Source organism: Typopeltis vanoorti, chromosome 5 (genome assembly GCF_054136105.1).
Source record: "Typopeltis vanoorti isolate ZY-2024b chromosome 5, IOZ_Tvanoo_1.0, whole genome shotgun sequence".
Lineage (NCBI taxonomy): Eukaryota > Metazoa > Arthropoda > Arachnida > Uropygi > Thelyphonidae > Typopeltis > Typopeltis vanoorti.
Genome location: NC_143553.1, coordinates 109,891,137 through 109,911,545, shown reverse-complemented (window position 1 = coordinate 109,911,545; position 20,409 = coordinate 109,891,137). Strand labels below are relative to the sequence as shown.

Genomic DNA, 20,409 nt, shown 5'->3' with positions numbered 1-20,409 from the left:
GTTCGCTGTGTGTGGTCATTTTTAATAACCCTGAACTGTCAGCTGTCACGCTGTCTTTTTTTTTTCTCGTTGGCAACACTTTATCGCACAAATGGCGCTAAATTTAAATCTTGCATGAATTTTGGGATACCCTGTATATATATATATATATATATATATATAATTTTGTAAATAATATTTTATTTTATTTACATTAATTTATATATAAATTTATAATATTATTCATTGTAAAATTGATTATTGTATTATTAAATTGATTTTAATCATGTTAGTTTGAAAAAAAACGGTAGTGAGAAAAATATTTATGCATTGTATCTCACCATAGAAGTCAGCTGAGCAGGGCAAGCAGCAAAAGGATGTCAACTTGTCGGCGAAAGCTTACCGTATTTACTCGAATATAACTGGCCCTCGCATATAACTCGCACCCCTGATTTTACTTTAAGAAAAAAGACAAAAAGCTTTGCATGTATCTCGCACACGAAAAATATTTAAACATGTTCACGTCGAGGCCATAGTAACTCGCTCCCAGCGGTTAACAACACGCCCTCCCCAACAGCCACTATACTGCAGATGCAAGAAAAACAAGTATTGTTGTTGTAATAAAGTGCAGAATAAGGTACAGAGCCTTTTGCAGCCTGTGTAATATATGTCTCAACAAATAGTGCAATCACAGACAGTTGGAATAAAAACGGCACTAACTAATGAATCACATGTCCCCTCTCACAGAACCTATGCTGTATAGACTCAAGCAAAAAAACTCACTGTGTGAGTTGAGCCTGCCGGTAATGAGAAGTTCTGTCGGAACGATAAACGACACCCCGTCGTGAATGTGTTAAAACTAAGAAATGTATAATGAATGTTGTTATGACAGCTTCAGATGTTATGGAATTCGGTTGAATAGAATTAGCATTTCAACTCAACAATCATCAGTTGCGTTTGTCTTTGGGTCGGCGATCTTTTATTAATACCGCACCAATCATATGCACGTCTTCGTAGCTGCTCTCTTGAATAAAACAAAATTTAACTTGTACGTATTGTAACAATTAAAAAAAAAGGTTGAATAATTTATAAGCGTATAACAGGATATCACATGTAAATCGTTAACGTGCCAGCAAAATTCTCCGATGTGCCATCTCTGGCACGCGTGCCATAGGTTCGCCATTTATGTACTAAACAACTCAAGTTTTGAAAGATCTATACTTGGTTATTTAAATAATATAATCAATATTAATTCAATAATAGAGCAAAAAATGAAATTAATAAAATAATATTAGTAAATTACGATGGAAAGATATTTTTCTTATTTTTAGCATTTTCTGTTAGATTTTAAAAGTAGTTTTAGTCGCCACAGATTTGTTGCATATTTTGCTTGATGCTTACCTGCTAGTAAGATCATGAAAACTTTATATACAGCTCTAACTAGAATTAGGAAAAAAAGATACTCTGCACGTTAAGATATTATATTGCAAATCTGTATCCGTTTCATGAGTTAACTTCACCAAGATCTCAGAGAAAAGACAGAGGAGAGAAACGTGTTACACAATCTTACTCTTACGTATGGTAGACAATATAATCCTTTCGTGTGCCAGTCAAGGAGCAGCCTCTAAATTCTACCAATCTTCTTTCGATTAAAATAACAAAGAGTTGTTATCACACCTGCGCGCATGCTAATAAAACTGTCAAACAGGAAAATTCTCTCTCGTACTTAAAACATGATTTAGGAGGAGAGTGCAATTATGTTAAAGCTTTCCTAAATGTAAACTCAGTGACTGCATATAATCTATTTAGATAAAATGTTAAGTTACGATAATGTTGGGTTATGCTTCTTACGCTTGCTGTGAAATTATATGACGGCATTGAAGCACAGTGATCGACCAATCCTCTTTTCTCTTTTCATTGGTAGTGAACGTATATGACTAGACAGCAACAATATCATACAGATCGGCTTAACTATATATACACTATCTACCAATAATTATCCGGACATTGAAGTTATGGAATATTCCAGATTTATTAATAACATAAAACTAGTGTACAAATAGTAAGAAGAGTATTTCATCATAGACTTGGAGTACAGGTGGTATGGCAACAGGACGTGAATTCATTGACTTCGAGATGTCATCGTGGGCTGTCACATTCGTGGCATGTCCATACGTTTCATTGCCGATCAACTGGAGCAACCAAACTCAACGGATGGAGATATGATCAACACATGGAGGCGTTGTGGCACCACTAATGCAGAAAAACACCCTGGGCGGCAGCCGAAAATGACTGACAAGGACAGAAAGGTGTTAAAACGAGTGGCCCGCATAAACCGGCTACAATCGACACGGACCATCAGTGATGAATTCCAGAGCGTCAGTAGCATCATGGTGAGCACTGATGTTGGACAAAAAGAACTCATTCTGGTTTTCCACGGAAGACAACGGCACACAAGCCGAACATTACAACAACGAAGAAGGTGATTAGCCTGACGCTGCTACAAAGAGCATGTAAAATGGAGAAATGGCCAGTGGATAACGGTACTCTGGAACGACGGATCAAGGTTCACCTGTTTCTAGTCTAATGGCAGGGTGTGGGTGTGGAGGCAGCCTTGTAAACGCTTGTTACCACAGTGTGTTGTAGGTTTGGAGTGGGACCACTGGTTCATTGTCCGTAAGTTCATAAAGGCAGCTCAGTACCTTGATATTCTAGATAATCAGATGCAGCATATAATGTGCAGTTTTTATGGAACGGATTCCTGTTACTATCAAGACTACAATGTCCCATGTCACAAAGCTGCAGTTGTTATGGAATGGTATGAAGAGATGGGTGATAAACGACTGCCCTGGGTCTGTCCAGAATCCCGACCTCAACCTCCATCGAACGCCTGTGGACGAATTGGAGCGGCGATTGAGATCCAGAGCAGCACGTCCTCGATCTGTCGCTCAACTCAGTGCTGTCTTGATGGAGAAATGGAGACAAATTCCACTGATGTCTGCCGCAAATTGGTGGAAAGCCTCCTTCAAAGAGTGTGGGAGGTGATCAAAGCCAAAGGTGGACATACCCGATATTAGGGTTTTCCTACTGATATCAGTTGTAAATTGCTAAAGTGTCCGGACAATTATTGAGACAAATGTTCTCCTTCCATCTTAAGAGGAGGAGAGCAATTGAGCTCATAGATGACTCTCCCACCACAGATTCATTTCAATCTCTTTTTCACAAACGCACTGTTTCAGCTGTGTTTCTTCTACAGGTATTTCTTCAAGTACTTCTAAGTACGTATACTTTTATAAGTACACGTAAATATGATATAAAATTGAATGCTGATGGCTGTTGTTACTTTTTAGCTTCATTCATTTTTAGTATGATTTTGCTATATCTGTTTGTTTCCTAATTTTCCCGAAGGTTCTAATTTGTATTAATCTTTGAGTAACTTTTTTTCCAAGATTTATTTTAATCTTATTTATTAGAGTATTTTCTTCAATATCAAATGATTGTAAAGAGCAAATACCATAATTAATTTAATTCATTTCTACCACAATAATTGGATTAAATTAAATAATTAAAATTAACTTAAATTATCTTGTTGATCATTTATAATTAATGCGCGAAAGAAATTCATTGCTGCAATTTAATACGAAGCATTCATATTTCGAATATGTTAGGCAATGATTTTTCTGTATTATACGAAACTTACTTTTTCCACATTTAATTGCATTTGATTATACTTATAACAAGTTTATAAGTCTATAATGAGAAATAAAAGTTGATTTGAGATCCCATGACATTAAGAAAGTATGGAAAATCAATCCAATAAGAATGACTACCAAGTAGAGCATGATGAACAACAACCACAACGAATAAAACCAAAAATCGAGAATGAAATAAATATGTAGTAGATTATTAAACATTAATTATGGCTACAGCTTGTTATTTTGTCTCAAATTTAATTTTCAATTAATATTCTATGTAGTTATAGTTCACGACAAGCGACTACTCTATTCATATTATAATTATTATAATTACACACAAAAGCATTTAAAATAAACTACATTGAACTTTACCGGCATCTCTCTTTGATTTGTAAAATGCAAATTCTGTGTAGTTCAAATAAATTTAGGAAATGAGAATCCAATATATTTCCATTATCGTCACTCCAAAATGATAATTTTAGAGTTTTGCTTAAGAGGAGTTTCAATGGATACCGTTATCCCTACATCGGCATTCCTTTCTTGAATTGTTTATCCAATGTCGGATTTCTTTAAAGAGAGAAACAATGCAAAAGAAAGAAAAAAAATATAAATTGTTATCTCAGAGTGAATTCTCTCTTTCTTTTAGATACCAACACATTCCGCTGACCAAGTGTACAAATAAAAAAAAAAAATGCTCACACCCGGACAAAAATCAGGTATTACTCTGTTCCGTTTGCTTCTGGCTTACACACGCTCACTTCCCTCTCTCCCCAACACACACACACAAAAAAAAGAAGAGTCAGGCAGCACGTGAACGGCCTCGCGCCATTAATCAGTCCCTGCTCTACCGCCCACAGCTGTTAGTCATTTGTCAATGCACACTGTAGTCCTTGATATCTGGTTACTTAACACTCGTCAGATAGACTTCTGTCTCTTCGCCACTGGTTCATTCACTGTCTCACTTGCCGACAGTTGCAAGAGTTACTGTGACGGCAAGGCGGGAAAGGAAAAAGGGGGAAGTAAAGAGAGAGAGTGTGTGTGTGGTGTGTGTAGGGGGGGGATGGTTAGTGTGTGAATTCTTTCTTTTATCGTAAACTCTCAACAACAACGGGGATTTTTCAACATCTCTTCTTGCATTTCCTGACATTTTCAATGAAATGAAAGCTCTGGACCAGAAAAGAATGAAACAAGAGGGAAACTGGGAATTTAACTCTGGCGTCCGACATGTGGAAAACAACAAACCCTCATTTCTATAAAGGAAGTAAAAGAAAAAGCCTAAAAACAATGCATACATACACAAAAACTTTTAGATTAGTGCTTGAGCTTGCATGCAAATAAATCACTTCCGGTTGAATTTCGCTGAAACGTTTGCATAATTTGGAAAGCTCTAGCAAGATTCTATGTAAGACCATACATGTAGTCGTCTGTTTATAAAAACAATAAAAGAGAAAAAAGTAATAAAACGAAAGTTGCATAGCTTTCACACTATTGTTTAAGTTCCATTCGAGTTACTTAGAAAATTCAGTAATTTTGTTTAGTTCTAATTTATGATACGAAACAAAAACACGGTTGCTATGGCAACACACACGCACACACACAGAGATACGGGAACGATGTTCAACTGATGGACATGCGAATTCGGTGAAAGAGAAAGACAGATTGAAAAGGTTACGGTAATTTGACAGACAAAGAATAAGATAAGAACATAGCCAGTAGGCTGATAGATGATAGGAAGAAAAGCAAAAAGAAGATGTGAGAAAAAATAAAACATTATAGTTCTACAGAAAGATGCTGTTATTAGCTTAATCAATAAATGTGTTTCTCTCAAGTGAAACCTATTTTCTTTTGTTCAGGCCTTTCAACAGAGGATCGTGACCATTATTGGACCGTTTCTAATTGCGATCATCTTCTATACTCCCGATTTTTCGTGTTGTTTAGTTGTCATACACCAAGTGCTTTTTTTAAATGCTGATTGTTACATAAAGGAAATAAAGCTGATAGGGCCTGAAGTGGCATGAAAAGCTTCCATGTTTGGTTTTCAGAAGCACGAATTCTGGCTTATCTATGTATAGTTTAGGACTGTGTGCTCTACAATCTTATGATGTTGATAAGCTCATATATATTTTGATAGAGAGAGAGAGAGAGAATGGATCAACGATTCTGAAAAATCCAGTACAAAACTTGAATGGATGGTGACGCCATAATTAGCACAGTTGCAACAAAGTGTTATGATGAATGTGATAATGCATGCACAAAATACGTTCGATTCAGATCACAATACTTTGATTGAAGTACTGAGTATTTGGTAGACCACGAAATGACAATAATACGTCAGTGAAAATGACTGTCAGATGGCAACAAAATATGTTACGATTGTTACGCTATTCTGTTCGCATTCCATGCTCAGAGTAATTCGAAAAACAAACAACTGAATATACTCATCAGAAATGTTAAAGTATGGGGAATCTAATGCTTTAAGTAAAGAGAAAACGAAGTTGAATTCAAAACGAAAATGGCTTTGTCACTCACCACAAAATGGATCTACAATGCCATATGAAGTGGATGGCTTACGTAGTGTGAAATTGATGCCTAACTTAGTATGAAATTGATGCCTTACGACCCTGTGAAGTTCGCAGTTGACTCGCTCTGAAGTTGATTTCGCACTGTGAAAATAATGTCCGACTTACTGTATAATGGATTTCTTCTCTGCGAAAAACTGATTCCCTCCACATTGCGAAAATTGGATGCCCTGCTTTAATATCTCACCGACTCTACTGTTTTCTTATGGTCGAACAGAGATAAGGATTTGAAAGAAGTTCGATTTTTATGGTGCTCTGACAAATGCTTGTTAATGCTCGTATTCGATGATTTAAAAATGCTCTTAAAAAAGACCGAATAGTGTTAATAACGACTAGAATCGCCACATTATTTTATTGCTCGCTAAAGTTATCTCGAGTTTAGTATTTGATGGATTTTAGCATGCTTTCTCGGATATTAACAATTTTCCGAAGAATGTCAGATAAATTTTACATAATAATGTGATAAATTTTATCAAATTTTGAAAACGATTAGAGAATATTAATGAATAAGATTATTTGTTTTTTTTTATAGTTTGATAATATTATCTCTCAATTTTTAAAATAAAATCAGAAAAAGTTATTTTTTATAATTTTACCATAAAATTTATTATATTATCGTCACTATGGAAACTGTTTATACTTTCGTTTCTTACTGGATTTCTCACAAATGTCTGTGCAATGGGACGTTTTACTATTTGCTAGGAACAAAACGATTTGTAAGTACTTAATATGTTTTTTTTTCCTATGCAACTTAAATGCATGAAAATAATAATTAAGGTAAAAGAAACTAAGTGAATAGATCATCACCATTCCAGTTGTTATGGAATTTTTCATATTTTTCACAGGTACATATAAGACCTTTCAGTGCATTTCACTATTTATCTAATTCGTATTCTGGATGTATTAAACCTAAATGGTATTATAGGTTTGCAACCTTTTCTGGTGAATATTATGAGAAACCTCGTGGTGAGGTGAAATAATGTTCTCTCAAAGAAGTATCCTCTATTTGACCGTCACGCTAATTGTATTCAAAAAATCAGAATAACCGCATAAAAATAATTTCGTTGTCTTTAATTCTTGCATTATCATTTACTGTGCTATACATAGTTATTATATCATAAAACCTCTTAAATAACCCAACTGCCAAGTGCTACTGATTCTTGTCATTTGAAGTCAGCCAGTTTATGTACGCAAGTAGCAATCATTTCATTACTTTGATTTTCATTAATGTTTGTATACCTGGTCATATGCCCACTGAAAATAACTGGATGCACTTTTTTGGTCGAAATAAAACATGAAATATTGAGGGGTGGGGATTCATAATCACTTAAATATACTGTGATGTATACGTTATTATTATTATTATTATTATTATTTTGTCTGAAATTGAAGATTTTCTCTTGCCGTCTCAGTACTGATATCTCAATTAACGAGATATTTTTAATAAATTCACAAATATTTCAATTCGTTTTTTAGCGATTTCGCTGCAGTTGTTTGTGAATTCAGAATGGGAATCCATTTTAAAGGTAGTGCTGCTAAACCACAAATGTTATGGCGATATTTGGTATTTTCCTCTCTTTTTCATTATTAGTCGACAGTAAAACTGTTTCCTTATATTATCAGTTTTGATTTTATTCAACCCAGTCTTATTTTTTAAATATATATTTTAGTAACCTATATGCGAAGTTGTCAGTTGCGGAATCTGAACCGGAATTTCACAAGATAGGAAAAGTAGCCAGAAAACACGCAGCACAGACATAACCTACTACGGGAATAAACACTGACTATCCTATTCCAGTGGACCTACGGTGTGAACCTACGTGCAAAGGAATAATATCATATTCTCTATATGAGTCTATTCATCTACTACTACCACTATTACTACTACTACTACTACTACTAATAATAATACAGTTATTTATTATGTTATAATATATTATGTTTGTTGTGTAACAGTAAAGAGAAGGAAATTGCGTTTCAATATTTTAAGTTGTCATTTTACGAGGTTCGTTTTTCTGAATATTGAAATCTATCTACGAGGGAATATGGTTCATTTGTGTTATAATTTTATTAAATAACCTTAGAGTAACCTTTGTTACGCTATTCCCGCCCCCCTCTCTCTCTCTCTCACACACACAGGGTGGCCATAAATTAACTTTCCCTCTTTGGAGGTATCTGTAGCTAAAACTAATACACGGAATGAGGCTACATTTTATATTGAGAGTTTCGAAGGCATGGGGAGATGAATTCCGCGAAAAAAAGATTTAGTACCAAAAGTCGCCGACAGGGGAAATTTTGGCGCTGGCAGAGCCGAAAACGGTCAAATATTTGCAGTAAACGCAGGTAAAAAGGATTATGCAAATTTTACTCCGCGTACATGACAGCAGCGCCACCAATTCCACTTAAAAAGGGATTGGGAACGTTCAGGCAGTTATTTGAATGACTGACGAATTGTGCTCAATATGCGTCCTACCTTGCCTCAGCGTGCTTTACTTGTTAAGTTGTTTTATCTTAAACAGTGCAATGCCGTAGCGGCCCTTCGGGAATTTAGAAGACTTCGTAACCTGCGTACAGGTCCTATGTCAGCTGTAGACATAGGACTTGTACGCAGGTCCTATGTCTGCGTACAGGTATGATTAAGAAACTGGATCACTAGGAGTTAGACCTGGCAGAGGACGGAAAGCAGTGCAAGAAGAGACAGTAACAGACGTTGCTGCTGCGGTGTTCGACGGCACCGGGACCAGTACTGGTCCAAGAGCTCGTCCCATAGCTCGCAAACTTGATATGGCTCATGGAACAGTCTTGAAAATCTTACGGAAAATGCTTCACTTCTATCCGTATAAATTCAGTCGTGTGCAAGCACTAACTACCGCAGATTATGATAAGCGCATGCCCTTCGCGATAACGTTTCTTGCCCGAATGGAGGTCGATAATGACTGGCCTTGGAGAATATTGTGGGTTGATGAGGCTCATTTTTATCTGCATGGGTCGGTCAACACTCACAACTGCAGAATTTGGGCATCTGAACATCCCCAAGCTATCCAGCAAGTACCACTGCATTCTTCAAAAGTAACTGTGTGGTGTAGCTTCACAGCCGATTTCATAATAGGACCATACTTTTTGAAGCGTATTACCCTAGAGGTACTGTAACCTGCTCCATTACTGGAGAGATTTATCGACGAATGCTGGAAAATTTTGTCATTACTGCATTGCAGCAAAGACAATGTTTGGACTCCATACTTTTTATGCAGGATGGAGCACAGCCACACATTGAACGTTCAGTACAGCGCCTTCTACGCCAGCATTTCAGTAATGAGAGGGTTATCAGTAAGTTCTTTCCGACGGCATGGCCGCCTCGATCCTCGGACATCACTCCATGTATGTGACTTTTGGCTGTGGGGAAATTTGAAATCCGTTGTGTATGTTAGTAGCGTTCCCAACTTGCATGTCTTGAAAGAGAACATAAAACGGGCTTTTATGAACATCCAATCCGACTCCTTATGCTCAGCTGTAGAGCATGTCGTACACCGGATTGAATTTGTTGTACACAAGAAAGGTCAGCACATTGAAAATCGTGTATGTGGTTCACCCTGATTCTGATGAATAAAACATTATTTCCTGTTAGTTCAATCAGTACATTAATTTCTGTGTCTCTCGCAAGTTGTTGTTTAATTATTATTATTCTTCAAAGGCATATTTAGGTGATTACACCACATTTTTTATTATTTAGTTATATAATATACTAATATACTAAAATAATAATAGTTCCTGACAAGTTTCGTAAATCGTAGGATTTACATCTTCAGGGGTAAATAGTATAACTTAAAGTTTAAACAAGAGAAATTAATAAATACAAATCATAACCGTCTGGCTATTCATAAACTCAAATAACAGAATGCAGATATATAATGTTATTGACATTGAACAATACTGGACGTTGTCACGTGTTCTTGTTCTCGTTCATACAGTCCAAGCTCAGATTGAGGTAGATTTTTTATTAGGATGGAGATGGAGAATTAAGCCTTGATTTTATTGCATTGGGTTGGGTTTTTCAACATATTAGCAGCTTCTTTAAATTTTCTTATATAGCAGTTGTTTTCTATGTATGGCATCGTTTTTTGCCAGAGTACATCGTGTCCAGTGGAAGTGGTATGGTATGGAAAGCAAGACCCGTTTTTTGTTCTCTTTTGTATTGTACGACTTTTTGGTGTTCAGCTATACGTATTTCTCCAGATCTTCCTGTCTGTCCTACGTAGGAAATCTCGCAAGAGTAATGGATTTTGTAGACTCCTGGTTTTTTAAGAGGAATATGAGGTGGTTTTGGTGGATGTAGGAATCTTGAGATTTTTTCCATAGGAAGGAAGACTACTTTTATGTTGTGTTTGTTCATTAATTTGGCTAGCTTATCTGTAACATTTTTGATATAAGGAAGCGCGATGCGTTTTTGTAATCCTGTTTTATTTTGTTGTTAGATGGAGGCATTTTAAGGATTCTCTTGATGGTTTTTGTTTCATACCCATTCTGTTGGAGGAGTTGTGTTAAGTATTTTAGTTCTTCATTACATTTTTCTTGTGTGCTGGAGATATTGTATGCTCTGTCTCGAAGAGCTTTAATTAAGCTTATTTTTTGTGAGGGATGGTGGTGTGAAGTTGCATTTAGAAATCTTCCAGTGTTTGTCAGCTTCCTATATACTGAGAAGGAGAGTTTATTTTCTTCATTAACTTCTAATAGAATATTCAGAAAAATAAGTTTTTTATTTTTTTCTTGTTCTAAAGTGAATTTTATGGTGTTGTGCAAATTGTTGAGATAATCTTTGAAATTGATAAGTTCATCTGTTGTTCCATTCCATATGATGAAAATATCGTCTACATAACGTAGCCATATTTTTGGTTTTTTATGGTAATTCTTTAGAGCATTGTTTTCAAATTTTTCCATAAATAGATTTGCTAATACCGGTGATAATGATGAACCCATGGCCAGTCCTTCTTTTTGTTCCCAGATTCTGTCTTGATAGGTGAAAAACATGTTGTTTATACAATGTTTAAAAAGATCTAAGATGTCCAGAGGGAAGAGGTCTTCTAGGATATTAACAAACTTTCTTGTCTTGGGACGTTTGTAAACAATCTGATAATGTCTAGACTTGCTAAGATGTCTGATGGATCAATATGTATATCTTTCACTTTTTCTATGAAATGTGTACTATTTTATATGAAGGAAGATGTTTTTTCTATATGTTATGAGATCATGTTGGTGAGGTATTTCGCCAAGTTGGAAGTCGGGGAATCTCTTCCATCTACTATTGGTCTTAAAGGTATATCTGTTTTGTGGATCTTTAGAACACCATAGATTCTTGGTATCAAAGGATGTTTTGATTGTAAGTATTTTTTAAGTTCTTCCGTCCAGAGAGGCACTTTTTTTATGAGATCATTTGTTTTTTGTGTGTATGCCAAGTTGGGTCTCTGTCTAAGGGTTTATAGGTGTTTGTGTCCTCCAGGAGACTTTTCAATTTATTATCATATTCTGTAGCAATTTAAAACGACAGTTGCGTTGCCTTTATCCGCTTTGATTATGACAATATTTTTGTCATCCTTTAATTTTTTAAGGCAAGCGTAGTCATTGTAAGATAGATTCCTATGAGGTAATCTGCTTTTTAATTTTAACTCTCTATACGGATAAGATCTGCCGTGCTGTTCGGTATATGTCTGAAATATGTCTTTTGAACCAATTAGTCACAGAAGTCTACGCCTGCAATTATTATTCTTATTATCATTGTAACGCACCACATATCCAGATGGAAGAATGAGTGACGCTGCTGTCGCTTACACCGTCGAAATGTTATTATTCCATTTTATTTGCCTTTAATGTAATTATCCGCTTGTTTTCGGCTCCGCCAGCGCCAAAATTTTCCCCTATCGGCGACTTTTGGTACGAAATCTTGTTTTCGCGGCAATCATCTCTCCATGCCTTCAAAAGTCTCAATATGAAATTTGGTCTCATTCCGTTTAGTAGCTTTAGCTAAAGATGCCTCCAAAGAGGGGAAGTTATTTTATGGCCACCCTGTATATATACATATATATTAAATCGATTCTTGAAAATATACAATTAAATTTTTATTATATATATATATATATATATATATATATATATATATATATATATATATATATATATATATATATAATAAACGATGATATGGCATATTTTCTATTTTGTGTTAAAATAAAGGGTATTAATCACTAGTTATATTTAAATGTAAGAAGGAAATTTTAGAGAGTTGACGAAAACAGTGGCGGATTGCGCACTAGGCGCGCTTGCCTAGGACCATGTCGTCTCGAAGGGCTTCAAAAATTACATAGCAAAACGATAATATGCCTCTAAAAATTTAGTGAACATTTATATTTATTATTTGTTTAATTTCTAATATATTTTTAGATAGCTAATATTTATTTTCTATTTTATTTTTTAATAAAATATTTTTAATTTAATTTATTTCTTTGTTCTTCATTTAATTATAAATAAAGAAAAAACTGTTATTTTTTTAAGGATTTATTGTCTTTTTAATATAAAAAAAAACACTTTTACATAAGGGGCCTTATAATAAAATTTCGCCTAGGGCCTCAAAGGAACATAATCCGCTGCTGGACAAGAATATAATCTTTGGCATAGGAGTTGCCTTGGTATGTACTTAAAAGGCATTAGCTCTGCCCAGTAGCCCGTATGTTCGCATATTAGTACTTAAATTAGGTTTTAATGGGTTGACAGCGGTTTAGAATGGTTGGTTCTTATCAGAGATGAGGCATAAACCCGAAGACAGGAAACATTTTTCTGTTCAGTGCCTTAGGAATCCTCTGTTGGAAAGTAATATTCATCATAAGTGAGTTCTCTGTAGGAATCTAATCAATTACCAAAGAACGGAGATGAGAAGGTTTCACTTTCATACCAATTCTTTCATTATATAAGTCTGGTCGTCAACATTGGAAACAGTACGTTTTCAAACAAATATAGAGGAAGCAATTGGGCAAGCGTGCCTACGAAATTAACTTCCCCATCCTTCCTTTCTATGAGGGCATTTCACCATAATGCGAAAATACTTTAAATTAAGGGAAAAAATATAAAAAAATAAAAAACAGCTTAAAAAACTTTTATGAATAGACCTGAATTTTTGCCCGACATTCCAGGCGGAGAGACGCGATGAAAATGCGTGCTTCGAAAATTATTCCCGCGTCTACGTTATTCCTTTTATTCTCTTTGGCATGTCCTCAATCACCATCACTCTGCGGCATCGACACTTGTTCTGCACTACTCATGAGGAATGCGGAAACAAGCGAACGGAGATGCCTGAAATACTTTCTTCCCACATGTCGTAAGAAGATGTTTAGATGAACTGCAGATATGAGGCTTTGTTTGGAGTTGTCGAACGACAGTCTCACACACACACACACACACACACACACACACACACACACACACACACACACACACACACACACACACACACACACACACACACACACACACACACACACACACACACGAGGTTTCCTTATAGTTCTCTTACTCTCCATAAAACTTCTTATAATTTTATTGGCTTCATCTCGATAGCGAAATGTTCTCAAGACTAAATTCTTCATTTATTGTCGTTCAGAGATTAGGGAATAAGGGTTTAAGTCTTTTCCCAACACTCTGAATCATAGTTATGTAGATCTGAAAAAGGAAAACTAAGGTGAAAGAGAGAAAAAATTGATACCCAGAATCAGTTCTCTTGTACCCCTGCAATTGTAGCTTCCTCATATACACTGAAATATTCCACGGCAGTATCATAGTTGAGCACAGAATACGGTATTTTTATTTATATGATTAGAAGTTACTTGCATTCACTGCATTGCGCATTTGAAAACATTATGTTTTGTGATTATTAATATAGCTTTTATATATAAAGAAGGAAAAGTATCAAATATTTTATTGCAATGTGCACCTTGTTAACATCTATACATTTATAACGGTCTTCAGAAATGCCTTGTTTTTTTTTTTTTAAAAGCTAAACGATCTCAGATAATAAGTAAAGACCGAAAGTAAATATTTGGAAATCGATATCTTGTTCAAAACTGTATAAAATTATAAAGCAAATAAAGTAAGCAGCTGGAATATTGTCACTTATGTGAAACACACATATAGATTAATGACAAAGTTTCCTACTTATCTTGTGGATAACATTTGTTTGGATATTACCTCAACCTCTGCATCAAAGGTGAGTTTGTTGTTACCGAGGTACAAGACATGAACTAGCGAGATATACTTGGAAAGAGAGAGAGAATGATTATGTTTAAAAATAGCCACTTTTTAAGTTTAGGAAGCAGTTCCTTGTTGAGAGATTAAACAAGTAACTAACGGACAGAGAAGCCAATTAAATTTAGCATAAAAAGAAATGAGGAAGATGACAGTACATACTATCTCCAATAGTTGTTAAGTTGAACTGGCATAAGTGAAAAAGAAAGGAAAAGAACGAGAGAGAGAGAGAGGATAAGGCGTAAAGGCATTACTTTTCTAGGCGCTAATTACGGATCAACTCTGATGGTCAGCTTGCGGCGACGTGTATAATTTGAAGCTGAATATCAATTTATTGTTTGTGTACAGCGTAGTGTTGCGAGGATTAGTGGAGCTTATCACGACTTCTAAATCTAGTAGCACAACAACCGGTACTAGCCAGCTATGACTTCGTAAAGAGCTACTCTTGTGGAGACTCAGCACGAGATAGCAGGGGAGAATTAATTGCAGGAGACCGCAAGAGCTCTCAACCGTGAAATATGTAAAGGTCTATAACAACCGCCCTGCAACTGAAGTCGTTTCATTAAATGTGCTTTGCTGGCGAGATTCTCTGCAGATAGATCCTCCACGCTTCTATCGCGCGCTATTAAAGTAAACGGTCCTGTTTCATCGAAAACACTTGGGAATGCGTTTTAATTCTCGTCGCTGCTCCTGTTAATCTCAAGGAATTGTGGTTTATACGAGAATTGAAAATGTAACCACCCTCTCATAATGCTTGCGTAACAGATGGAGAGATAGGCTGATTAATTTGGTGTGAATTTTACACGTGACAGTGTCAGCGACCTACATGTCGTGTCTTTTCAGTTGTTTTGTTTCTCGTTCTCTCTGTGTATGTGTATTATTTTACTATAAATTATAATTAAAAAAATAGAATGTTTTTATTTATATTTTTAAAAAAATTTAAGAAATAATGGTGATAACAAAAATATACCAGTATATTTATTTCATCATATTCCTCATATAAGATAATTAAAAAACTTAAAATGAGTACTCATTTTAGATTAATTATACTAGGGCAGTCCAACGCACTTCCCGCAGTGCCATTTTGTGCGATCCGCTTGTGGGTTTTGATTTTCACGAGCAAAAAAATAAAATAACAATTTGAATCGAATGTGTATTAGATATTTTAATTCTATTCATATTAATTCATATTAGTTCATTTAATATGACATGACATTTAATTCATATTAGATATTTTAATTCTATCACTAATCGATAACCTCGATACTGGTAATTTTAATTGGTGTTTTTACATCACTATATACCCACGTGTTTTTCAAATATTAGATGTGTCAAAGAAGCGTTCTCACACTATTTTGTTCCAACGCGCGTACTCTAGGCGCTCACGGGGAACGTGAGCGCGCGATTAGTGTTCAACAATCGAGGTTATGTGACTGCTGTTCACCAAATTTCTAGAAATGCATTTTGATGCGGCCCTCGAATAAATCTTTTTTTTTTTTTTTTAATGCGGCCCTCGGATTACTTATAGTTTTATATAATTTAAAAATAATAGTTTTATACACCTATAACGTTGATATTTATTTTTATTCTGTTTATCTCTTTTTTCGATTTTGTAGTATATATATTATTTATTATTATTATTTATTTTGCTTATTTAATAGTTTTAATTTTTTTCGATGCTTTGTTTAAAAATTCAAATTTATTAATACACCATTATTTTTTTATATATTTTAACTATAAATATCTTTGAAACCGAATCGACCGTGAGATGCGGGAAAAAAAGTCCTTTTTAAGACTTCCAGGGTAACAAATGGCAATGCTGAACCGAGGAAGTTAACTGAGGTTCGGCTGTTGCTGTTATCCTGGGTGATGAGTTTTTGAGTACGCTCTCTTAAGGTTTTTGCCTTAAGGGAGCACTTTGAGTCTCCGGGGAAGGTGTTCTCCTGGCAGTGCCCGCTGAGGGGTTCTTGCCGGTGAATTATTTTCCTCGGAATTTGAGCGGTTCTGCTCAGTGGTCGGGGAGCCCGTCACTGAGTGGAACCAACGCTGAGATTAGGACGGTCTTTCGCCCACTATGGAGTGGCCTAGAGATCGTCCGATTTTTTGAGATTTTACCCTTTACTTACTAACCAGGGTAACGGATGGCAATGCTGTAGCCAATGAAGTTTTAACTGAGGCTCGGCTATTGCCGTTACCCAGCCATGACTAGAGCTTTTTAGCTCAATAACACTCCATCCACACAGATTTTCTTCATTCAGATGACGGGATAAAGAGTCAAGGACTCAGTCCATCGCCCAGTTCTTATTAGAATTATTATTAAACCGTGAGATGACGGTGATTAATACCCTTCGATGGTAATGGATGGCAATGCTGTAGCCAATGAAGTTTAACTGAGGTTCGGCTATTGCTGTTACCTTCTTGGGGCGCTGAGATTCGAAAGTTTTGAGTTCGTTCTCTTAAGGTTTTTGCCTTAAGGGAGCAATTTGAGTCTCCGGGGAAAGTGTTCTCCGGCACGGCCCGCTGAGGTGCTTTGTCGGTGAATGCTTTTTCTTCGGAATATGAGCGATTCTGCTCGGTGGTGGTGTGTGGGTGGAAGGCCACCGTTGAGATGGACGGTCTTTCGCCCACGATTGAGTGGCCTAGGGAACGTCCGAATTTTTAGAGACGGCTTTACCTTTAAATAAATATGGCAATGCTGTACCAATGAAGTTCTCACTGAAACTCGGCTATTGCTGTTACCCTCCTGCCATGATCAGAGCTTTAATGGCTTAGTAACACCTTATTCCTACACTGTCCTCTATAGATAACGGGGAAGATGAAAAGCATTCTTGCTTCGCCCCTTTAAGCCAGTCCTTATAAGGACTATATATTATATGTTCATGAGATGATTGATCAATCGACCGTGAGATGCGGTGATTAATATCCTTGGAGGGTAATGGATGGCAATGCTGTAGCCAATGAAGTTCTAACTGAGGCTCGACTATTGCTCTTGCCTTCTTGCTTTATTATTTACTATTATGATCAGAGCTTTAATAGCTCAATAACACCTTATCTGTACACTGTCCTCTACAGATAACGGGGAAGATGAAAAGCATTCTTGCTTCGCCCCTTTAAGCCAGTCCTTATAAAGATTATATATTATATATTATAAAATAAAAACGAAGTTGGTAGGAGAGAATTGACAGTGAGATGCGGTGATTAATACCCTTGGAGGGTAATGTATGGCAATGCTGTAGTCAATGAAGTTCTAACTGAGGCTCGGCTATTGCTGTTATTACCTTCTTGCCATGATCAGAGCTTTAATAGCTCAATAACACTTAATCCCTACACTGATCTCTTCAGATAACGGGGATTATGAAAATCATTCTTTCTTCGCCCCTTAAGCTCCAACACTTGTGACCAGTCCTTTTAAGGACTTATAAAAAAATTATATATTATATATAATATAATTGCCTCATATCATCCAGCGGTTCTTTTAAAATGATTATTTCACTTTTCAAATCTTTAAAGGAAACGTCCAAAAATGTTTAAAAAATATATGCTAAAAAAGGGATAAAAAATAAAATAACAAATAACAAATACTAAAAACATAAAAAAGGGATAAAATGTATATATATATATATATATATATATATATATATATATATATATATATATATATATATATATATATATATATATATTATTTATTTATTTTAATACCGAAATCAGAAAAGTCTTGATAATGAAAAACAAATGTTATTATTATATCATACGTCATTGCTGAAACTTTCTACCAACATCAGTCATTAGTGTTTCTTGTGCGTTCTCTTAATTAATCCTCCCATCTTCCATAATTACCAAACAACCAGTAATTACTTTTAAATTAACCCTAATATCATACTTTTAAGATATTTATTCACTGATAAGGCATTAATTTCTGCTGTACTATTGTTCGACAACACTTGTGACCAACTAAAAGTAGCATAATGAAAAAAAAAAAAAAAAAAGGGAAGGCGGATCTTAATTAGCAACTTTGAATAACCTCTGTTCATTTGGAGAACAGATTTTTTTTTTATAAAAATGTTTTGTGTTAAAAAATCATTCGACGTTTATATTGAAATTCAGTCTACGGTGACAGGAATGTCGTTATTTGATGTTGCGAATAACGTTAGTCGTGCTAGACATAGCGCAGACATGCCCGCTTTAGAATTCAGTGAACGATTCTCAAAAGCTATTGCACTGCTTATATTTAATCCTGGTTGATTCGACGGAACTAATTTTAATGTGGTTGACTAAAGTCGAGTTATATAGAGAAGTAAAGATGTTAAAGCCTCTTTTCAGCTATCTGATATGGTAACCTAGGATACACAACAAAAACCCAAGCACCGTATCATTGATAACAATGAAAGAATTAAGAATCTGGTACATGTCTAAGAATAAGCACTTCTGCTATTCTATTCGAGATCCTGTTGACAATTGCTAATTGTTCTTGAAAGCAAATTTTAAATCGGATTAAGTGGAAACAGCAACGTCTTCGAGGAGAACATCGTGTTTATCCTGCCAGAGAAGATTCAACCTGTAAGGTGTTTACATTCAGCACGCAAGTGAGCAGGGATTAGCTCTCTTCCGGGTATTAATTACGTTTCGGTGAAAGCTGTATTTTACTTTACAGTATACGCCAACAGATTTCTGGCGAAAATTCGTTAGGCCCTTGTTAAGCAGAAGTGACAACGAAGAACTTCGTGTACGTTTAGAAGGATATATAGCACGCATTAAAACATTAGATTTTTTTTCAGTTGACCTTCAGAAGGTTACAAAATGTGAGGTAGCAACATTCGATTCCCAAAGATATTTTATTAGATATTATTATATCTTAAAGTTTAATTGGAAAATCAAGATTTGAAAATGCCCCATTTTTCAAACATATTAAAGCAGAGTAACAAATAAGATATTGAGCATGTATGAAACAAATAACTATTAAAGTAGTTCTTTAATTTCACTTAATACATCGTAACCAATCTTAATCACATCTTCTTTAGCTGTCATGCTGAAGTTGAAGACTCATAGGAGGTTGAAGGCTTCTTTTTTTTCAAGAATCTCTTAATGGAAACCTGACTTGTACTTTTCAACTTCTAATTATAACCTCTAGATGTGATACGTCCTTCTGCGTTCTTTGCTTCAAAGAGATCATGAATTTCTTCGGTGGTAACATGATCTGCAGTTGCAGCCTCGCCAGGGATGTTGAGATTGTGCAACGCACATCGACTCTTATAGTGGTGCAACCACCCACAACTTGTACCAAATGGTGTCGGTTGCATTTTGTCTTTGGTCAGATCGTCATACAATTTTTTGCCTTCTCTTGTACTGCCTCAGACAAAGTCATGTTCTGCTGGTGCTGATGTTCGGTCCAGCATTCTTTTCATTTTCTCAATTGCATTGAGATCACGATTTTTGTACTCTTGTCACACTGAGATTCGTGGACGATTGAGCTATCTTATGAATTGTATCGGCATTACCTCGAATGATCTCACTGTCGAATCACTCAGTCCAGTAGCGTTTTGAATGTCAGTGCTACATTTATCACCTCTATCAAACCAATTCAGAACTTTCAATTCACCTCTAAAAAAATGGAATTTCTTAGGCCTTTTCTTCACTTCGTCTGTATTCACATTCTTCTTTTGTCTGGTAAGACAAAATTTTCTAGGGAATAAAGATTATGGAACTGTAAGGCAGTAGGGACACAGAATGGACACTTCAGCACAGCGTATGGAAGTAGGCATTGAGGCGCATGCGCGGAAGCTTCTATGACCTTGTAGGAAACAGCGATAGTCCTTATCTCTGTATAAGCCAAAACGGATACAACGAGAGTTGCCTGTATATTACGAACC

The 20,409-nt window shown here is 35.6% G+C and overlaps 1 protein-coding gene across 1 annotated transcript in view; it reads right to left on the bottom strand.

The window, feature by feature from the left end:
* LOC150106716 (teneurin-m-like) overlaps positions 1 to 19,839 on the bottom strand; it is a 148,237-nt gene extending 128,398 nt beyond the window's left edge. The window contains exon 1 of the mRNA XM_090393459.1: positions 19,665 to 19,839. Coding sequence (XP_090249585.1) covers positions 19,665 to 19,839 — 175 coding nt within the window. The remainder of the gene's footprint in view (positions 1 to 19,664) is intronic.
* Between the last annotated feature and the right edge of the window lie 570 nt (positions 19,840 to 20,409).